Source organism: Sus scrofa, chromosome 5 (genome assembly GCF_054392235.1).
Source record: "Sus scrofa isolate SSC_HxYL_T2T_F1_AM1 chromosome 5, Sscrofa_HxYL_maternal_Yorkshire_Landrace_v2.0, whole genome shotgun sequence".
Taxonomy (NCBI): Eukaryota; Metazoa; Chordata; class Mammalia; order Artiodactyla; family Suidae; genus Sus; species Sus scrofa.
The window spans coordinates 23,292,974-23,314,392 of NC_139387.1; the positions used below are offsets into that span (position 1 = coordinate 23,292,974).

Here is a 21,419-nt window from a genome sequence, read left to right on the forward strand (position 1 = left end):
TTGCTTTCCTGCTGCATCTCTCAGTGGGGTATTAAAACTAGAAGCCAGACTCTTTATTTCTCTAAATTTGTGGTGGTATATTGTCTACAGATTTTTCCCCTCAATTAACACAAACTAAATACTATAGTTGTGTCTCAAATATTTACAAAATTGAATCAATTCCTCCCCCAAAGCAAAGTTTCCTACAATTTGTGTAATAGCCTTGATTTCATTTATTATGTGAAAAGTTTGTTGTACTACTTTATAATATTCCCTCCATCTTGAGTTGGGGCAGTGTCAGTTCTGATCATGTGGCTAAATTCCAGAGTTAAATCTTAGGAATGAGACTATCACACAGAACTAGCCTGGACTTGCTCATTGTTTGCGTGAGAGCTAGGATGCTCCACGGAATGTTGGGCCACACCTGACACTTACAGGAGATCGTCTTGAGATGCAGCAAGGGATCGTTTCTGCAGCTCACCTTCCTCACTGATTTTCTTCTTCCCAGTGTGCAAAGACCTTTGCTTATCTGTGGCAACTAAAGCAGCCCAACTGAGTTTTCAGTTATCATATTTAGTTATAACACCATTTTTCCTTCCAGTCACTAAGACTTTATTTCCATGAGGTCTCATCTTAATAATGCAGATGTTGAGTAATTAAGTTATCTGACTTCTTATTGGCTGAGTAATGTTCATATTATATTATATTTAAGAGAGTTAAAAATTTTGGTATCTAATGAGATTATCTTAGAACGTGAGCCAAGTTGTCAATTGACTTGTTGTTGTTGTTGATTTGGGGGGGTTATTGCTTCTATACTACCTTTACATGACTTTCTGCTTATGGTGAATAAAAATGATCACACCAGTGAATACAAACTATCCAAGAATAGTACATTCTAAAAATAATGTTTCACTAATACCCACGTTAAAATTTATATTTCTCGATTTTATACAGAGAAAACCCATTCTCAGAGAAAAATATCACTCAATCCCACCACAGAGAACATAACTGAAGAGATAAGACTATATCATAGTCATACTTTAGCAGATAATCATAGCCTCCCTTGAAGAGTTGTTTAATAACACGTACGGCTACCACTTTGAAAATGAATGTCATGTTGCAAACTTGCATGAGAGTTTCTGCTCACTCCTCATTGAATCCATGCCCACAGTTATGGAAGCCTTGAATGATTTGAGTTTCTATCTTCAATCTGTTGAGTAAACTTCCCCAAGATAGAGGTGCTGTTATAAAATGAAGGAAAGATTTTCTTTTCTTTTTGTTACTAAAAAGAAATATTAGTACAAAGGAACCTCGTTTTGGAAGAGTAGATGTTGTGAAGTATCTTTGCTCTGAGAGAGGTTTTTCCAGGGTCAAGCTCAATATTTGTTTATTTGCCAAAGCTGGAAAAAAGTAACTTATGAACAAAAGAGTCCTTGGTGACCAGGTTAAAAAAATCACTAAGGAATCATTTGTGTAATAAACTTTGGGGAAAAAAAAATCAGACAATACAGTAACTTGGGGACATAGCCATTGGAGACAGGCTTTAAAAGAGATTGGTCAGAAAACAGTAAGAATCTTATTTTTTTTTTAAAGTTCAATTTCTTTTAATTAATTGCTACCACACTAGGTCTCTCTTTTCTCCTTTATCAATTTTAATAAAATGAATAATTACATATTCCTAAAACACTTGATAAGATAAAGAAAAATAAGAAAATACCAGGCTAACGAACAAGGCTTTTTAAAAAAGTTAGCAAAAATGTCAGTACTTTGGAGCATATCCTTCCATATTTTTCCTTCTACAAATATGCCTTTATGTATCACATGTGGTCCTTACAAATGTATGAATATTAATTCAAACATATATATATATATGTTTTCTAGGGCTGCTCCCACAGCATATGGAGTTCCCAGGCTAGGATTCTAATCAGAGCTGTAGCCACCAGCCTACACCAGAGCCACAGCAACGCAGGATCCAAGCCACGTTTGCTATGTACACCACAGCTCACGGCAATGCTCCTTAACCCACTGAGCAAGGCCAGGGATCGAACCCGCAACCTCATGGTTCCTAGTCAGATTCGTTAACCAGTGCACCACGACGGGAATGCCCAAAAAACATATATTGAGATACATAGCTTGTCATGTTATTTTAAATTTTGATATACCAGAATCTATTTTTAACCTAATAATATTGACCTGAATCATTTAAATTTCATTTCATTTCAGTCCATTGTATTAGTGTAATATCCAAGTTTAAATCAAACTTTGTTGTTGTAAATTTATACTCTCTATAATGTTTCACCCTTTAAAAATGTATTTCTATGGTTATCCACAAGTTTATTTTGTCCCTTATGAATCATTTTACATTCTTTTTCATTTTCACAATTATAAAAATATTTATAAGAAGAATAATTATACAAACTATTTTGGGGAATATTGTCAGAATAATTGATAGATGTAAAATTTCTTCAGTAAATTAGGCATTTCTTTTTAGAATTACAATGTACAAGTCCCATAGGGAAAAGTAATAAAAATTTCCCTTCAGAATAAAAGTATGTGAGAACTTTTGGACATACACTCCTGTTATCATTAGCTGTTAAGATGTCCTTTACAGAGCGTGAAGATCATCAATTTGACCAAAGTGCGATCTGAATCAAGACTGAGTGGCAGGATTTTTGATGGTATAATTTGCATATAATTTTAGTTGTACAGTTTGATGAATTTTAGCAAATGCACACACCTCTGTAATCAGAACCACGTTAAAAACAGAACATTTCTGTCTCCCTCAAAAGTTTCTCTAACATGTTTTTTTTGATGTCATTCCCCATAGCTCCTATCTCTGGCAAACACTCATGTACTTTCTGTCATTATAGAGTCAGTTTACAAAAAGCCTACTGTGTTTTCTGGAGTTTTATACAGTTGAACCATACAGTATGTATGCTTTTGAGCCTGGCACCTTTCACTTAGCATAAAGTTCTTGGAAATTCCTCCTTGTTATTGCATGTATCTGTAACTCATATTAAAATTAAAGCTTTATTTTAAAGAGTGAATTTTTTAAGATACACAATTTGGTGGATTTTAGTATATTAATAGTTTTTTTCTCATGATTTCAGCTATGTATTCAAAGGGATATTTGTTAAATTTTATTCAGTATTTCTATGTGTTCATTACAGTAATATGGATTTTCCTCTGTTTTCTTAGTATTGAGAAATGTTACATTTCTATGTATTTTAAGTTTTGTGCTTATTCACCCATTTTAAACATTTACATAAAATTTCCCTTATTACATGTGTTTTGATATCATTCAGGTATATATTTGAGAAGAGCTACAAAAATTTTTACCATAGATTTTCCCGACATTATGTGTTAAGCTAACATTATGTAGTTAATTCTTTCCAAAATAATTTTTAAAAGAAATTGACATACAAACTATCAGATACTGATTTGAATAATGAAAATACAAAAATGGCTTCAGCAGGGCGCAATGGAATTTAGGGATAAGAAATGTTGAGAAAATTGATATGAAAAATTTAATTATTAAAAACTAACTTCAAAAAATTAAAAAAAAGATTCAAACTTCAAAAAGATTCAAAAGATTACATACTTCAACAATAAAGTATTTGTGGCCACTTATTCTTATTTTTGAGATAGTATTTTAAAAATATCCTTTTCTTTTACTTAGTTGAGAGCAAGGCAATTCTTTTGATTGAGTCCTTAAAGGCTTTCTTAACTTGATTGTTTCTCAAAGTATAAATAAACGGATTCAAAGTAGGTGAAACAGAAAAAATGATCAGTGAAACGACTTTTTTAATAGTCACTTCTCCCTTTGCTGTAGGATTCATGTAGATGAAAATGCACGTTCCATAGGTGATGGAAACCACAATCATGTGGGAAGAGCAGGTCGAAAAAGCCTTTTTCCTTTGCTGGACAGAAGGGAACCTAAAAATTGTCTTGATGATGTAAGCATAGGACAGAACTACACAAGTGAGAGTCATATTCAGGGTCAGCACAGCACAGATTATAACCGTCTGTTCCATGAGCCATGTGTCTGAGCATGAGATTTTCACTAAGGGAAACGCATCACAGCCGAAATGATCAAGCCTGTTAGAGTCACAGAATTTCAGATTTAAACCCAGGCTAAGTGGTGGGATTAAAACACAGAGACCAGCCATCCAACAAGAGCTGATGAGAATCCCACAGACTCTGCTGCTCATGATGGTCACATAATGCAGGGGTTTGCAGATGGCCACGTAGCGGTCATAGGACATGGCGGCCAGGAGAAAAAACTCTGTTACTCCACAGAGGTCAGTGAAAAACACTTGAATGAAACAAGCATTATAGGTAATGACCTTGTCACCTGTTGCTATGCTATACAAATATCTAGGAACACAGGCAGTTGTTAAGGAGATCTCTAAAAAGGAGAAATTTTTTAAGAAAAAGTACATGGGTGTTTTCAGGTGGGAATCCACAAAGGTGAGTGTGATGATGGTCAGGTTTCCAGTTACACTCAGTGTGTAGGTGAGAAATAGAAAGATAAAAATCAGAACCTGTAGCTCGGGGTCGTCTGTGAGTCCCAGCAGAATGAATGTTGTTATTGTTCGGTTTCTCATCCCTGACTTCTGACTTCTCTTCAATCTGTAGATGATATTCAGAGAAATTTGCTCATAGATTACAGACCATTTTAACTGATTTAAAATTTAACATATTCAAGCTTTTATACTTCATCATAAATAAATATATATATTTACATTTTATGTCTATCCTGTGCTTGCGATTTTCCCATATACCTAAGCAGATTGTCAAGGAGTTATGATTTTATTAGTAGTTTTAATGTCTTTTTTACTCTTCAGAATTCTCTACTCAAGGAGATCTACTTCTATATACAGGAAGACAGTATTTTTAATTTGAGGTTGAATAGCTATTCAGAGTTGCCCTGAATATTTCTTACGTTAAGTTAGATACAGATTTTTTAAAACGTATCTTATACATAGAAAACTCCCAGGCTACGACATTTATCTACACGAGGGAAATTCCTTCTCAAAATTGACATCTCATGATATAATCTGAAATACCTAAAAATGTAAATTATGACTGCCAAGGATTTTTTCTTTCAAGAGGAAAATATAAGCTAGATCTTACAAAGGGACTTACAGTCAAAAAGACAAACTTTATCGTACTTACTCTACTGTTCATAAATCAGAGCTTCTGTTGGTTGTTGAAACATAGCAAAATTAAGACCACACTATTAAACATCATATTGTAATAAAGGTCTCTGTGTCTTCACTTCCATTGGCAGGTCTGGGAATCCCTGACCTCCCCTTCGTTAACCGTCTCCAACAAAGTGGAGGCTTGCGTGCGATGGACTTAGTTCTATTCAAACTTTCCAAATATTTTCTTACTATCTCCATCATTGAAACCAAAATAGATTAAAGTAAGGGTGGAGGAACTCTCTCCATTGGTGGAGGAGATGAGATTTACATCATCAGGACAGAGAGAAATGCTTTTACAATGTCCAATGTGACTTTCCTTTTTAATTTGCAGAAAAAGCCGCTAAGTGAACAAAAGCACATAGTCCTTGTGACCTGCAATCAAGAGCGGTTCCTTAATTTTCTGAGTAATGAAGTTGGGAAAAGCACAAGCACAGGTTTCAGTGGGGATTATGTCCTTGGAGACAGGAGGATGTTATAGCAGCACTTGATACAGGTCAGGAGGGCAACTGTGTCATTTCAGTTACATTGCTCATTAAAAAAAATAATTCTTTTTATATTAATAAAATTTTTTATTATATGAATGCTTTATTATCATTGGACAATTTAATTCAGATAAAAGTTTATAAAATTATACAAGGCTACTGCTTACTTTATAGATCTTATCCTTTAGACGTTTCTTTCTCTGAATACACGGACTGCATTATAAACATTATTCATGAACACATAAACATTTGTAGCCATATCTTGTAATTGGATACAAAAGATGCTTTCATTTTTGCACAATATGAATTTGTCTACTGTCACTGAATTTTACGCTTGAATTTTGCCGAAACGGTAAATTTTGTTATGTATATTTCATGACAATAAAAACATACACTTTTATATATTTAAACATAATTTATCACATAGTTTCAATTTGTTTTTTCTAATTATTCACCATTAGTAATGTTAACTTTTACTATTATAATTAAATTTTAATGTAAATTATTTTTATTTTTATACCTATACATATCTTATTCTTTTAAACATGTTATATATGTATTTTATATTCTTAAGTCTTTAAAAGTGTCAGTATTGATTTTTGGCATATATTTCATAGTTTTATATAGTCAAGTCTCTCAAGGGTTTTTGCTCTTTAATTTTTAACTATAGCATTGAGATATAATTGGCATACGGTGAACTGCATTATTTAAAGTGTACAATTTGATGTTTTGCATATGAATATGCCCAAGAAAATATTGCCACAACATCCATCATTTCCCAAAGTTTCCTGGGCCCCCTTTTAGTCCCTTCTTCCTGTGCATCCATTACTGCTGCAGCTCACAGCCATTCACCCATCTGTTCTCTATCATTACAGATTAGTTTATTTTTCTAGAATATTATATGAGCAGAATCATATAGTATATATTAATTTTTCTCTTTTTCATTGAAAATTGTTTTTCACCTTTACTGAGCTACAAATTACAAAAATTATATATATTTAAGGAGTAAAATCAGATGTTTTCTTCTAAATAGACACTGCGGAATAAGCCATCACAATGAAGCTCATTAGCATTATTACCTCAGTCACAACTGCTTTGTTTTTAAAAACTGGTTTATTTTTATACTTAAGATGTCATATCATTTAGAATACACTGTTTGGTGTGTAAATAAAAAAACATTTTTCTTTGAGTTTTTGTTGGTGTGTGTGTGACTGAAGTAATCATTAAATAAACCATGGTTTTCCTAATAAACTGAAAATCCTTCTTCATATAACAAGCAACATAGTCTTTGTATAAAAACAAATGCTATTTATTATCTATACTTTCATGATCTCAAATGTTCTACTGAACATTTTATTTTTTCTTATGCCAATGCCATAGTAATTTGATTTCATTGATCTATAGTATGTTTTGATATTATGAAGTTAATTTTTGTTCACTAATATTTATGTTTTATTGATGTGTTGTACATTCATAAGATCAAATTCTTCCATAGCTGCTTAGAGACACTTTGTACCAATAGAAAAATTGAAGACTACTTCTAATTAAAGTTGTGTTAAATGTATATAGTAAGAGTGGACAAATTGATATTTTACAAGGTAACACTTTGAATCCAGAACAAGACCTACTCCTTGGCAGTCATATTGATTGCTTTAAGGAAAGGGCTCATTGCTGCTATGCTGTCACTGACTTTGGTATGCTTTTATCCTTTCTTCATCTGAGTTACTAAATGTTCTTATTAAGTTCGTAAGTCTCCCTTTAGATTTTGTTGACTCTAATTAAGTTCATGCCATTACTTTATGTACTTTCATTTTATGAAACAATGTTAGTGATGAAAATATGCACGCTATTCAGATGGCAGTCATTGAAAGACACAATTACTTTTCAAAGATGTAAAAACTTAAAATGTGGCTTTCATGATTTCTAACTACAGTAATTTTATAAATTCATTCTGATAATCCCAATTATTTTATGATTTCTCTTATGGCATTTTCAAGATGGCAGTGAGATGCTGAATATCAGTGATGCAAGTGAGCATCCTCATTGGTGTCTTTTGTTTCTCATTTGTTTCTTGTTTTTAATTAAGTATAGGAAACAATAAAATTATGCAGATTTTATTTTTAGAAAATTTTATCTTATTTAATAGTTCATCGTATTCTCATTTTACTTTAAATTTATTAGGAGAGATTATTGATTGTTATCCAGTGATCATTTGATCAATTAATCAAAACCCATATATAATGTCCCTTCTTTATTTTGTTGTTACAACAAAATTAGGCTGTATTTCCTATATATGTATATGCATACGTATGTCTTTATCTGCATACACATCTCCGTATCTATCTACCTATCTACCATCTATCATCTCCACTTTTGTATTAGTGAAATAAATCATGATCATAGTATACTTTTTGGCATTTTTAAAAATATTCTATTTGAAATAGTATCAGTAAATTTGTTTAATCATTCATCTTATCGTGTCATAACCAGATATTTGTCAAATATACGATGTTTTCATAAAATTCAATAGGGAGAGGTTTTTTATTGTTTGTATATTTGAAATTATAATGAGATGATCTAGTGTTTTGGCATGGTTAGTTTTGAAGTAATCTGTTCCTTTTATCTCTTTAATGTAAATTTTATTTGCCTTATATTTTTTTATGAAGATTGGTATATTTGTTTTCCACATCTTTTTTTTTTTTTTTTTGTCTTTTTGCTATTTCTTGGGCCACTCCCGCAGCATATGGAGGTTCCCAGGCTAGGGGTCCAATCAGAGCTGTAGCCACCGGCCTATGCCAGAACCACAGCAACACGGGATCTGAGCCGCGTCTGCAACCTACACCACAGCTCACGGCAATGCCGGATCGCTAACCCACTAGCAGGCGCAGGGACCGAACCCGCCACCTCATGGTTCCTAGTCGGATTCGTTAACCACTGCGCCACGCTGGGAACTCCTGTTTTCCACATCTTGAATTATTTTTTAAAATTCTATTTTGCTAAAATTTTGTTCATTAACTCCCAGGGTCTTCACATATTTTTGTTGTTGTTGTTGAATTGTTATGAGTATATCCATAAAGTTATTCTAATTTGCACTGCATTAATATTTATATTTTCTTTAATATTTGTAACCTTATACGTTTTGCTCTCTCTGGTTTGTATTAATTTATGTTTCTGAGAAATTCATCCATTTTCTTGATATTTTTAAAAGAATCGACAGGTATTTATTTATCATTTAAATTTTGTTAACTTTTTATTCTTAGTAAGATCCATGTTCTACATATTTTGAATTAATTTTATGGGTTTAAAAATTTTATAATGAGCAGGAAGAATTTGCTTCGTTTTGTGTTCCTTTTGTTTTCTTTTAACTATGAGTATATTTATAAATGAATATTTCTTTGCTTTCTTCTGAGTATAGCTTTTTTTATACTTTCTATGAACTGTTATGAAGTGTCTCTATCTCATTGCATATGTATTTTTTAACGTCCAAAGAGTTAATTTGAAGGTTCCGTATATAAGGTACTATATATAAAGAGTTAAATTTCTGTATTTAAATCTTTATTTATTTATTTATTTGTTTATTTTTTTGCTTTTTAGGGCTGCACCCATAATATATGGAAGTTCCTAGGCTAGGGGTCTAATTGGAGCTACAACTGCCAGCCGATGCCACAGCCACAGCAACTCCAGATCCAAGCCACGTGTGCGACCTGTAGCACAGCCCATGGCAATGCTGGATCCTTAACCCACTGAGTGAGGCCAGGGATCGAACCCACAACCTCATGGTTCCTAGTCAGATTCATTTCCACTGTGCCAGTAGCAGAACTCCTAATTCTTAATATGTAGTATTAATAGATTATTTTTTATAGCATTTGGGCTGTAAAGTCTCTCTCTTGGATAGAAAGAGGATCATAATAGTAGTCCCCACGTCCTCATTTGTAGCTCATGATTCAGGAAGAGATGGAAAATTTCTTAGAGAAAATTGCTCTTTTTATGAGACAGGCCATTTTTTCCCTATGTTTATACTGATGGGCTTTACTGGTGATTTTGAGTGCAAATCTTCCTATTTTTCCTTTTTCTAGCCATTATCTGTTTACACTGCTAGGCAATGTGAGACTGATGTTAATTGTCATTGGGGATTCTCTGCCTCACAATCCTATGTACAGTTTTCTGAGTGCGTTGTCATTTTTGGATGTGTGCTGTTCCTCAGTTGTCACTCCAAAGCTGGTGATCAATTTCCTGTCAGAGAATAAAGACATTTCATATCTTGAAAAAAAAAGTGGCCATTCTTTTTTTTTTAGTCTTAAGTCACATTTTTGAAGTGTTCATCAGTTTCATTTTTTTCCCACCACTTGGAACCTGACACTTCATCTCCCATCTCCATATGGACTTTTAAACCCAAGTCCCTAACCCATAATCCAACAGCTTCCCCTTTCCATCCTCATTTTTTTCTTTCCTGGAAATCCAAGGGCCATAAATGGGATTATCTATCTTAATTTCTGATTGCTTTGTATCTTTGATACCTTGTGATTTCTCACGGTTTTAACCTTTGCTTAGCTGTATTCAAAAAAGCACTTGTGAGATTTTAGCAATTTTTTTTTGTTTTTAATGTTTTTCTAGAGTATTAGAAATGTTATTACTCTCTTTCCGAATTGTATTTTCACACAATGCCTTTGTTCTTCCTATTTAGTATCTTATCCTACAATATGAATTGCTAGTTGAATTTTTGTAGAATTTTATGCGTATTTGATTATAGTAATCACTAGTATTATGCTTCCAGTTTTATGGAAGACTAAAGAATTGTTTTTGTTATTAACATAAAATTTAATTATAGGGGATTATGTTTATCTACAAATAAATTTATGAGAACCATACTTTTATTTTCCTTACTGAGACAAATCTCCTTCAAGAAATTGAGTAAAAACCTAAGGAAATAATTGAATTGATTAAGCTGCAATGTAAATAACATCTAAAGAGGATCAGAGAAATAAAACATCACTGAATACAGATTGTAAAGTGATAAAGAACATTATTAGTTTCAATAGAAAGGTTTAGCAGCCATTTATCATTTAAGTTTATTGATTGCTATTTTACTTTCTAAATAGTGACGCAAAATTCTTTTTATCCCGAGTCATTGAAGGCTTTCCTCACTTGCTTATTTCTCAGTGTATAAATAAATGGATTTAACATGGGTGAAATGGAAGAAATGAGTAGTGAAGCCACTTTATTAGTAGTCACTTCTTCCTTGGCTGTAGGATTCATATAGATGAACATGCATGTGCCATAAGTGATGGAAACCACAGTCATGTGGGAAGAACAGGTGGAAAAGGCCTTTCTTCTTTGTTGGGCAGATGGAAATCCTAAAATTGTCTTCATGATATACATATAGGATAGAATCACACACATAAGAGTCAAAATGAGGGTCAGCACAGCACAGATGAAAACAGTTTGTTCCATGAACCAGGTGTCTGAACATGACATCTTGAGGAGAGGAGAAGCATCACAGAGAAAATGATCAACAACATTTGAGTCACAGAATTCCAGATTTAGCCCAGGCTGAGTGGGGAGATTATGACCAACAATCCTGCCACCCAAGAGCAAAAAAACAAGCCTCTGGCAGACTCTGCTGCTCATGGTGGCCACATAATGCAGGGGTTTGCAGATGGCCACGTAGCGGTCATAGGACACGGCGGCCAGGAGGAAAAACTCTGTTACTGCACCGAGGTCAGTAAAAACTACTTGGATGACAGAAGCATTATATGTGATGATATTGTAACCTGTTGCTATATTATGCAAATATCTAGGAACACATGCCATTGTGAATGAGATTTCTAAGAAGGAGAAATTTATTAAGAAAAAGTACATGGGTGTTTTCAGGTGGGAATCCACAGAGGTGAGTGTGATGATGGTCAGGTTCCCAGTTACACTCAGGGTGTAGGTGAGACAGAGAAAGAAAAAAATCCGAACCTGCAGCTCAGGGTCATCTGTCAGTCCCAGCAGAATGAAGGTGGTTATTGCATAGTTTCTCATCACTGATGACTTCTGTCCAGCCTGCATGCCCAATAATTCAATAATTTTATTATTTAGAGTCTCTAACGTGTGTAAAATCTAATCTAATCAGCTCAGTGTTCAGTATACTTTAAATCACAACATGCATCTGTGTGGACATGTTCCGAATAGAGTGTCAATTCATGAATAGCAGCGTTGTTTGCCTCCCCACATTCTTCCATATTCAGAGCCACGTAGAAAAACTCACATCATTAAATTATGCTTCTGGTTAACAGTTTAGTCCTTGTCCAAATGCTGATATGTCCTGTGTAATTTGGACTTACTCTAAAGAATCCTGACCAGGACATGGAATCTCTGCTCCAGCTGTCTACGACTTTTCTATTTTTGTTGTTGTGGATAAGTGTGTTTTCTCCTATGAACAAGGGTAAACATTACACAGAAGACTCTGTCTAAGCTTCCCTCCCTTGGCGTCCTTCCACATGTCTCTATCAATGTGCCAAGTGTTACGCAGAATACCGTACATTAAACACAATTTTATCGTATTTTTACATCTCTTCTTGTTTAAGTTTGATATCTTGTATCTCTTTGCTCCGTGTTCCCTGTAAGTTATCCATCTTTGCCTCCAGTTTATTTCCAATGTCTTGCATCATCTTCAGCATCAACAGTCGAAAGTCTTTTTCCTGGAGGCTGAGAATCTCCTCCCCATCACTTAGCTGATTTTCTGGGGTTTTTCCTTTCTCCCTCATCTGAGTTATAGTTCTCTGTCTTTTCATTTTTGTAGGTTTTGGTGTGGTGACCTTTTTACAGATAATAGAGTTGTAGCCTCTCTTACTTCTGATGTCTGCCCCCCTGTGGCTGAAATCGGTATGGGGGGCTTGCTGTAGGCATCCTGATGGGAGGGGCTGATGCCTGCCCCCTGGTGGGTGGAGCTGATTCTAATCCCTCTGGTGGGTGGGGCTTAGTCTCTGGATGGGACTAGAGGCAGCTGGGTGCCTGAGGGGTCTTTAGCCTGTTTACTGAGGGGTAGGGCTGTGATCCCACCTGGATAGTTGTTTGCCCTGGGGCTTCTCAGCACTCACTGATGGGTGGGGCCAGATTTTCCCAAAATGGCCACCTCCAGAGAAAGGCACAGCTGCTGAATATTCCCAGAGTTTTGCCTTCAATCTCCTTCCCTCACAACAAGCCACGTTCATTCCTGTTTTCCCAGGATGTGCTCCAAGAACTGCAGTCAGGATTGACCCAGATTCCTATGGAGACTTTGCTTTGCCCTGGGACCCAGTGCATGTGAAAGTCTGTGTGCGCCTTTTAAGAATGGGGTCTCCGTTTCCCCGTGGAGCTCCTGCGCACAAGCCCCACTGGCCTTCAATGCCAGATGCTCCGGGGGCTCTTTCTCCCTGTGCCAGATCCCCGCACATGAGAGTTTGATGTGCGGCTCAGAACTCTCACGCCTGTAGGTGAGTCCCTGTGAACCAGTTAGTTTCCAGTCTGTGGGGCTTCCCACCCGGGAGGTATAGGGTTGCTTATATTATGTAATCACCCCTCCTACCTCTTGACGTGTCCTCCTCTTTTTCTTCTGGAGTAGGATATCTTTTTTAAGGTTTCTAGTCCATGTAGGTGAAGAATGCTCAGTCTTTAGTTGTGAATTTTGTTGTTTTTAGGAGGGAAGTTGAGCTCCAGTCCTTCTATTCTGCCATCTTAATCCCATCTCCTTTATCTATTTTTAAAAGAAACGCTCTCTTATAAAGGAACTGTAATCTTACACATATGATTTTTCGAAGTTATCTTTGTGCCTGCTTGGATTGCTTGGACCTCTTAGTTCCTCTTCCCTTCTGACTAAACACCCCTCTCTTATCCTCTGATAAGTTTTGTGCAATTCTCATAAATACATTACCCCGTGCATCCATTTTTGTGTCCTCATAAACAAGAAACAAGAAAACAAGAAAACTTAGCACTCTGCTAGTTCTTAGCAGAGAACATGTTTGCTGGGATCACGTCCTTCTTACCCTGAGAGCAGCAACAATGAACATGATTCCACAAGTGTTGTCAATGTCTAAAGAATATTTTCTGAATAAGTTTACATACCCCAAATTTATCCAGTACACACAGACAAAAATATTTCTTCTTATTTATACTTAAATTCTGATACTGAATTTTTTATTAATTTTTTGTGTAAATCTGAGTCTATGATTAGAACATTTTGTAGTTATTTTCTGTTTTCCATTTAATTGCTATTTCTGTGGCTACGTTTTATTCATAAGAAAGTAAATTTCCTTTTCATACCATCTTAACAACCTTTTCCTAATCTCAAGGCTCACATATTCTAGGACATAGAGAAAACAATAAGAAAATTAAAAATGTGCAATAAAATTTCTGACTTGGGGAGACATGCTTTAAGGTGACTCCTATTTATCCCTGCACTTGCGGGGTTTTTTTAAATTTTTTATTTAAAAACTTTTTAAAAATTATATTCGGTTTACAATGTTATATCAATTTCTGCTGTACAGCAAAGTGACCCAGTCATACATATATACATTCTTTTTCTCATATTATCTTCCATCATATTCTATCCTAAGTGACTGTGTATAGTTTCCTGTGCTATATAGTAGGAGCATTTTCTGTTTAAAGAAGAGCTGTTTTTGGAGTGCCCATCATGGCTCAGCAGAATCAAAGGTGACTGGTATCCATGAGGATGCAGGTTCAATCCCTGGCCTCACTCAGCGGGTTAAGGATTTAGCGTTGCCATGAGCTGTGGTGAAGTTCACAGATCTAGCCTGCATCTGGCATTGCTGCGGCTGTGGTATAGGCCAGTGGCTACAGCTGCCATTCGACCCCTAGCCTGGGAACTTCCATATGCCGAGGGTGTGACTCTGAAAAGACAAAAAAAGAAAGAAAAGAAGAGCTGTTTTTATTAATTATGACATACTCTGAAATAATCTTTACAACAAAGACAAAGGCCATAACAGCCTTCTCTTCCCTCCCTGGTTTTTCAGATAAGTAATTGCATTTTCATTTACACTGTGTTTCCCTCTTCACTGTTATCTATTAATGCAGTGTTAATTCCAGAGGTCATGCATTTTATGATGTTGTTGATTGTGCCCAATGCTACTGCACAGTAATTTTCTCAGGCATTCAGAATTAATGACTGTGGTGGGGTAATTTAACGTTCTCAGTTTTCAGTGTGTCTCAATGCTTTATAATCCTGTGTCAATGAGCAGAAAGTTTTCCCTTTGAAATTGTAGTTTATTTGTTCATGAAGACTTTCTCTTCATTGTTTTTTAACTATATTTTATTCATACCGAAGTAGGAGAAGGGCCATATCTGATGGTTTGCCCAGTTCATAATGTTAAAGACACACTGGCAGTCAGTCACCAGGGTGGGGATGAAGTGCTGACCTATGGCTCACAGTTTGCCTGAAAACTAGGACCCTCCCAGAGAATTTTGGGACATATGCAATATATATATTAAATCCATTTCAGAAGCAGTAGAGAATGATGGTTGCAGTCTCCCTGCTTTTTGGGGTCATCCTTTCTCCTTCTCTCCGGCTGCACATGCATCACTATGTAACCTTACTCAACTCGGCATGCTACAGACGTCACTCAGTGTTCAAAACTAGTTTTTCTTACAGGATATTATATACAGTATTATAAGGTACAATACAATAAAGTGACGCTGACATGTAAGAAACAGATTTTGGTTCATCTGTCTTTCAATAAATATTTGAAAGAAGGCAGGGATTGCTAATGAATGATGAAGAGAGAAGTACACACACACACATACCCACACGAGGGCATGTATACTTTCCAATGTGAAGTTGATGATATGGCTTATGTCATTTTTGGATATACACTATATAAGGATTCTCATTTATATATCTACCTATTTATATTAAGACATCTAATACATATTTTTGAAGGCTTTGAAATACACAAATGATAGATTATATCTCTGAATTTAATGCAGGCAGGTGAAATTTTTGTCTCAGAGAAAAATATGACTGAGGTTAAACAAAGGGAAACAATACTTAAGTTGGAAAACTTATTATATTTACTTTGCTGTCAGTCAATCATAACTTCCTTAAGTTGATCAAAATAGTAATTCCTGAAGCCACAGAGGTGAAAATGGTAGGTCTGATGAAGGTTTTCTTGTGAATTTCAGTATCTTTGCACAGAGGAAAAGGTTTGAACAATACCAACCTTATCTTTTCTTTTTTCCTTTTTTTTTTTTGTTTAGTTTGCTGTCCCTGCAAATAAATGAATTTAAAAAGGTCCTTGGTGATTTACCCTCAGAAGTCACTAATGACTCTTTGGAGTAATTTTATTTGACAAAAGCAAAATAACTGACAAAAAAAAAAGTGCTTTGGTTCCAGTGTCCTTGGGGACAAAGAGGATAACAAGTATCAGGTTATTTTGTTCATTTTCTTACTTTTCTTAATAGTTTCACTGAAGGAAAATCAACACACAATAAACTGCACATATTTGGAGTGTACAATTTAAAAATTTTGACATATGTACACGCCTGTGAAAACATTAATACCGTAAAAAGAGTGAAAATGTCCATCAGCCCCAAGGGTCCATGGGCGTCTCTGTTCTTCCCTGTGCCCTCTCCTTCCTGCCCTTCCCCACTCAGGGAGAGCCACTGATAAGTTGTCTGTCTCTGTGCACTAATTTGTTTTCTTATAGAAGTTTAAGTGAATACAGCGATGCAATATTGTAACTTCCACTGCATTTCAATCTACATTTTATTTATAGTTACCATTACAATTGTATTTACATGTAATTTACATTTCAACAGACACAGTGAAGAAAAACCATTTCCCACAGGGTCTAATAATCCGGAAGGGTAAGAGGTCTTTTCAACACCCCCACTATCTCAATATCTCTTCATTTTGGCTTGGACTATAAATGAGTTTGATTAAATTTTTATATATTTTTGTATTTATATTTAAACTTGATTTGCTCATAGGCAAATTACCTATTCCTATTCTTCACTTCCTTTTGAATTATTTGTACATCCTATTGTTTCTGTATGTAGAAGCTCTTTTTATAATGTAGATATTACTCGAGCCCATGCTTTTTTTGGATTTAGTGCATGGTGTATTTTGATTTACAACATGTTTTATTTTTTACTGTATTTATGGCTCTTGTTCTTTATTGCTATATTCCTTTCCAAAAGGATAGCAGAATATACATGCTTTTCAAGTGCACACTGAACCTTTGTCAAGATAAACCATCTTCTGAGCCATACAATACATATCAATAAATGTAACACATTCAGTCCCACAAATAGTGAGATATGTGTATCAATTGTATGTTTTCAATTGATACAGGACTTGCCAAAAAGCTCTGCCTGCATCTAAAGAGCTTCCCAAAGTCTCAGATCTCATTTCACCTTGGTGCTCTTACTAACCACTTGATACAGTGAGTGTTGCTTTAAGCAGCAGCATGGCTCAAATATTCAGATTCCCATTTTTTATATCAATTTATACATATGTAGCAGTTCAACTCTTTTCGAAGGAAAATTAGAGCTATTTCAGTGGTCACAACATCTATATGTTCATTCAATAGCTCTTTTAGTTTTCCACAGATTAATTTCACTTTTCATTATCAGCCTTCTATTAGGAAGATGCATTGCATTTCATAGGTTAAGCTTACTGTGAATATTTCTGTTATTTGTGTTACTTATAGGGGTTTTAATACATGTAGAGTTTGCTTGAGGAGTTTCTTGAAGATATCTTGTTGAAAGTGTTTGTCTGGTGAAGACTTCCTTAAGTTGGAAACAAAATTTGGAGTCAAATATACAGAATTTGAATTTTGGGTCTAGTAAGCAGCTTGGTTAATCTGAAGCCTTTCAGTATAACATGAGCCACAGAGGTAACTTGGGATTTTCTAGTAGCCATATTATGAAATAAAAATGAATTGATTTTAGTGTTATATTTTAGAAAATCCAACATATCAAAAGAGGATTATTTCCACCTGCTACTGCTATAGAATTCTTTTTGCGATAGGTCAAGTTCCTGGAAAGGTTATGAACATCTGTTCTACTTGTGTTTCTCAAGGTATAAACTGAAAAAGTTAATCAGTGGAAAAGTCAACCAAATAGAAAGAAGTAAGAAGCCTTGAATGGGGTTTCTTAAGCCCTAGGACAACAGCAGAGCCCAAGAAGAAGAAGAAAGACTTCCTCTTCTTGCCTGGCCAGAGCTCAGCCAATGAGAGACTGTCAGGACTCAGCCAGTGAAAAACCATGCACACTTTGTGTACTATAGTCCTCCCAGCTTCCTTTCCCCTCTTTAGAATTGTCCTCCTCTTCTTGTTGTGTGAGGATGTGTATGTGGCTCACCATGGTTGCAGACTACAAATAAAAATTCCTTGTTTTTTTTGTTTTTTTGTTTTGTTTTGTTTTTGTTGTTTTTTTGCTGGAGAAATAATTGGCAGTCTACGTAAGTCAACAGAATGAAGTTCAGTATAGGAAGTAGTAAGCACTGTCACATCCTTTGAGTGCCAAATCTAGATGCATTCCAGGTTTTTCACTTACTTTCACTTTTTGCAGTTTTACTATCTTCTAATTATTTTAGCTTGTTACCAACAAATCCATAGAGTCATAGTGAAAATGTAGAAGCAAACACAGATGTAGCTATCTATCCCTTTCCTCACAAATTTACTTCGAGGAGCTATTAACACTTTAAATTCACATGTTTTCTGTTTAAATTGATCTGTTAGTCTGTCATTTTTAGATATTCAATATCGTAGGGGACTATAGTTAGAATTCAGCTTCTACATTAAGATACGATAATTTGAAATAGTTTCCCTTTTTAACTGAAAAATACTATTTTTGTTATTGTTCTTTGCGATGTTTATATTTTATTGAATGCCCTGGTCTTGGATCCCTTCAAAGCAATAAGACATTAATGGATTTTCCAGTCTACTTTCCAGTACCAGTTTTTTTTTTTTCTGCTTGGCATCCAAAAAGTCTTAAAATCTGGAAAAGAAAAAGGCAATCAGCACAATTATCCTCTTTGAAATATACAATGAACTTGTGGCTTTTGTTTCTTTTGTTTTTAGCAGTTTTGTCAAGGCTTGCTAAGGTGTAAGTTCATTCTTTTGTTTCTTAGAAATGTATTTTCTCTTCTTTTTAAGAGAGGAAACTGAGACAATTTCCATCCTAGGATGGAAATGATTTGAAAACTCAAAGGCACACACTGAGGAACTAATGATCTTTTTATGAAAAACTGATCATTCTATGTTAGTGAATTCTATTAGTCCTTTTTGAATAATGCAATTCTTTTGATTGCATCATTGAAAGCTTGTTTCACTTGCTTGTTTCTCAAGGTGTAAATGAAAGGATTCAGCATGGGAGCAATGGAAGTAGTGAGAATTGTCACTCCCTTATTAACAGCCAGTGAGTCCTTTGGTGAAGGTTTAACATAGATGAAGATACAGCTTCCATAGCTGATGGAGACCACGATCATGTGGGAAGAACATGTAGAAAATGCCTTTTTCCTTTGCTGGGCAGAAGGGAATTGCAAAATGGTCTTGAGGATGTGTACGTAGGATAGAACCACACACACAAGTGTCATGATAAAGGCCAACACAGCACAGACTGTGACCGTTTCCTCTATGAGCCACGTTTCTGAGCATGAGATCTTCAGGAGGGGGGCTAAATCACAAAAAAAATAGTCAATGACGTTGGAGTCACAGAATTCCAGCTTTAGGCCCAGGCTGAGTGGGGGAATGATGATCAACAAGCCAGCCAGCCAGGAACCAATGATGAGTCTCCTACAGACCATGTGGTTCACGATGGTCACGTGATGCAGGGGTTTGCAGATGGCCACGTAGCGGTCATAGGACATGGCGGCCAGGAGGAAAAACTCAGTTACAGCAAAGAGATCAGTAAAAAATAGTTGCGTAGCGCAACTGTTGTATGTGATGGTCTTATCACCTGTTGCTATGTTGTACAAGTACTGGGGAATACAAGCAGATGTAAATGCGATTTCCAAGAAGGAGAAGTTTTGTAGGAAAAAGTACATGGCAGTTTTGAGGTGAGAGTCTGTGGAGGTGAGGGAGATGATGGTCAGGTTCCCAGTGACGCTCAGCATGTAGGTGAGAAACAGGAAGATGAAAACCAGAGTCTTCAGCTGTGGCTCATCTGTGAGTCCCAGCAGGATAAAAGTTGTTACTGTGTGGTTTCTCATCACTGAGTCCTGCCTTCTACTCAGTCTGCATTTATGATTCAGAGACATTTGATATACATAGAGTGGTTATCAATGAAGCAAAAAATATGAACTCAGTTGCATTTAAAAACTATCTTTACAAATATCCTCAGATTCCTAGGTTCTACAACTGTGCATTTCTGGTCATTATAGGGGAGACTTAAGAAAAGTCAAGATTGCTTTATCTATACCATAGTCCAAAATACTATGGGTGCTTCCTTCTCATCACATTTTATATTTTATTTCCATTTTCTGTCTTATTTGATATATATCTTGGATTTGACTTTCTCTCCCATTTAGATTTGACTGCTAATGTTTTGTGAGAGCAAGAGGTCACTGACTAAAATGTAAAGCTGAATCCCAAACTTTCCTTGTCACCTTCATGTGTTTCCTTGAAGTCTTGTTACTGAAAAAGTACAAGTGTTTCATGAATAGTTGAGTCTCACTATATAGGCAGTCTGCATCCAATAGTGAGGATACGGAGCCCTAGTATTACAATTTAAAAAGTTTGTATTTCCTTTAAAGACCTCCTTCTTTCTTCCTCCCCCAGCCCCCTGACTCTCTCTCATAATTTTCTCTTTAAAATTACACTAGTTTGTATTGTGGTGCAGAAGACAAGAAGGGTTTTGAAAACAAATATATTGTATAGAATGACAATATGTGTTGCATATAAAATATACAGGGAGGTACAAAAATCATGACAAATTTTCTCAGTTTTCAATCTGTCTTGTTAAGATTGAAAAACATTCCAAAATAGTATTATTAATATAAGTAATATAAAAAAATCAAGAGTAAACTCAAGCACATTCTTCGAGCATGGCTAGTTTTCCCTGTGACTCAGTTGTGTCATTGACAAAATGCAAAAAATAACAGTATCCTTCGTATATGATTATGATGTTGAAAATTTAAGTTAATTTATAAAATACTTCTGAAAGTGCCTGGCTAATAATGAGCAATAAATATATTTTACCTATTTCTCTGATCTTGTCCACATGATTTTCCTTTTACTTACCAGACATTCAATTATTAATAGAGCATAATAATTTTTTGTTCCCACGAATCTAACGAAACAGTTTATACTAAGGTTCGTCACTTTTTTTTTCTTGTTAAAGTTGAGGAAGTTCTAAGTAAACGTTCACCACACAATATCCATAGCACTCTCTCATAACTTACCTTAATAGCAGATAAGTGTTTTTTCCCCATCGTCTTTTTGCTTTCTAATTTCTAAATGTTTTTTTGTTTTGCTGAACTCTATGTTGATAGTTCTAAGCATTTCTTTAGACTTTAAAAAACTTTTTACAGACTAAATCTGACATATACCACTATTTAAATTTAAGGTGCATGGCATGTTACTTAAATACATTTATAATTATAATGTGATTATTGATGTAGCAATATTTATCACACTACACAATTATAGTCTAATATTATTGTCCATTTCATTATATGGTGCATTAGATATCTATGACTTATTGACCTCTTGTTACAAGATTTTACCCTTAAATTTTACTTCTTAACATACGTACTCTCTTTGGGTATTTT

General features: G+C 35.1%; 3 protein-coding genes and 1 pseudogene across 3 annotated transcripts in view; 1 reads left to right on the forward strand and 3 right to left on the reverse strand.

The window, feature by feature from the left end:
• Positions 1-21,419, forward strand: part of LOC146403204 (uncharacterized) — a 732,844-nt gene that overhangs the window by 662,840 nt on the left and 48,585 nt on the right. The window lies entirely within an intron of this gene.
• On the reverse strand, positions 3,651-4,586 carry LOC100512758 (olfactory receptor 6C2-like). The gene has a single exon (XM_084957850.1). The coding sequence runs from the start codon at positions 4,584-4,586 to the stop codon at positions 3,651-3,653; it is 936 nt and encodes a 311-aa protein (XP_084813976.1).
• On the reverse strand, positions 10,784-11,692 carry LOC146403215 (olfactory receptor 6C2-like; annotated as a pseudogene).
• Positions 18,613-20,424, reverse strand: LOC100512943 (olfactory receptor 6C2-like). The gene has a single exon (XM_003135504.4). It carries the CDS (start codon positions 19,905-19,907, stop codon positions 18,924-18,926), a length of 984 nt encoding a protein of 327 aa, XP_003135552.4. The 5' UTR covers positions 19,908-20,424; the 3' UTR covers positions 18,613-18,923.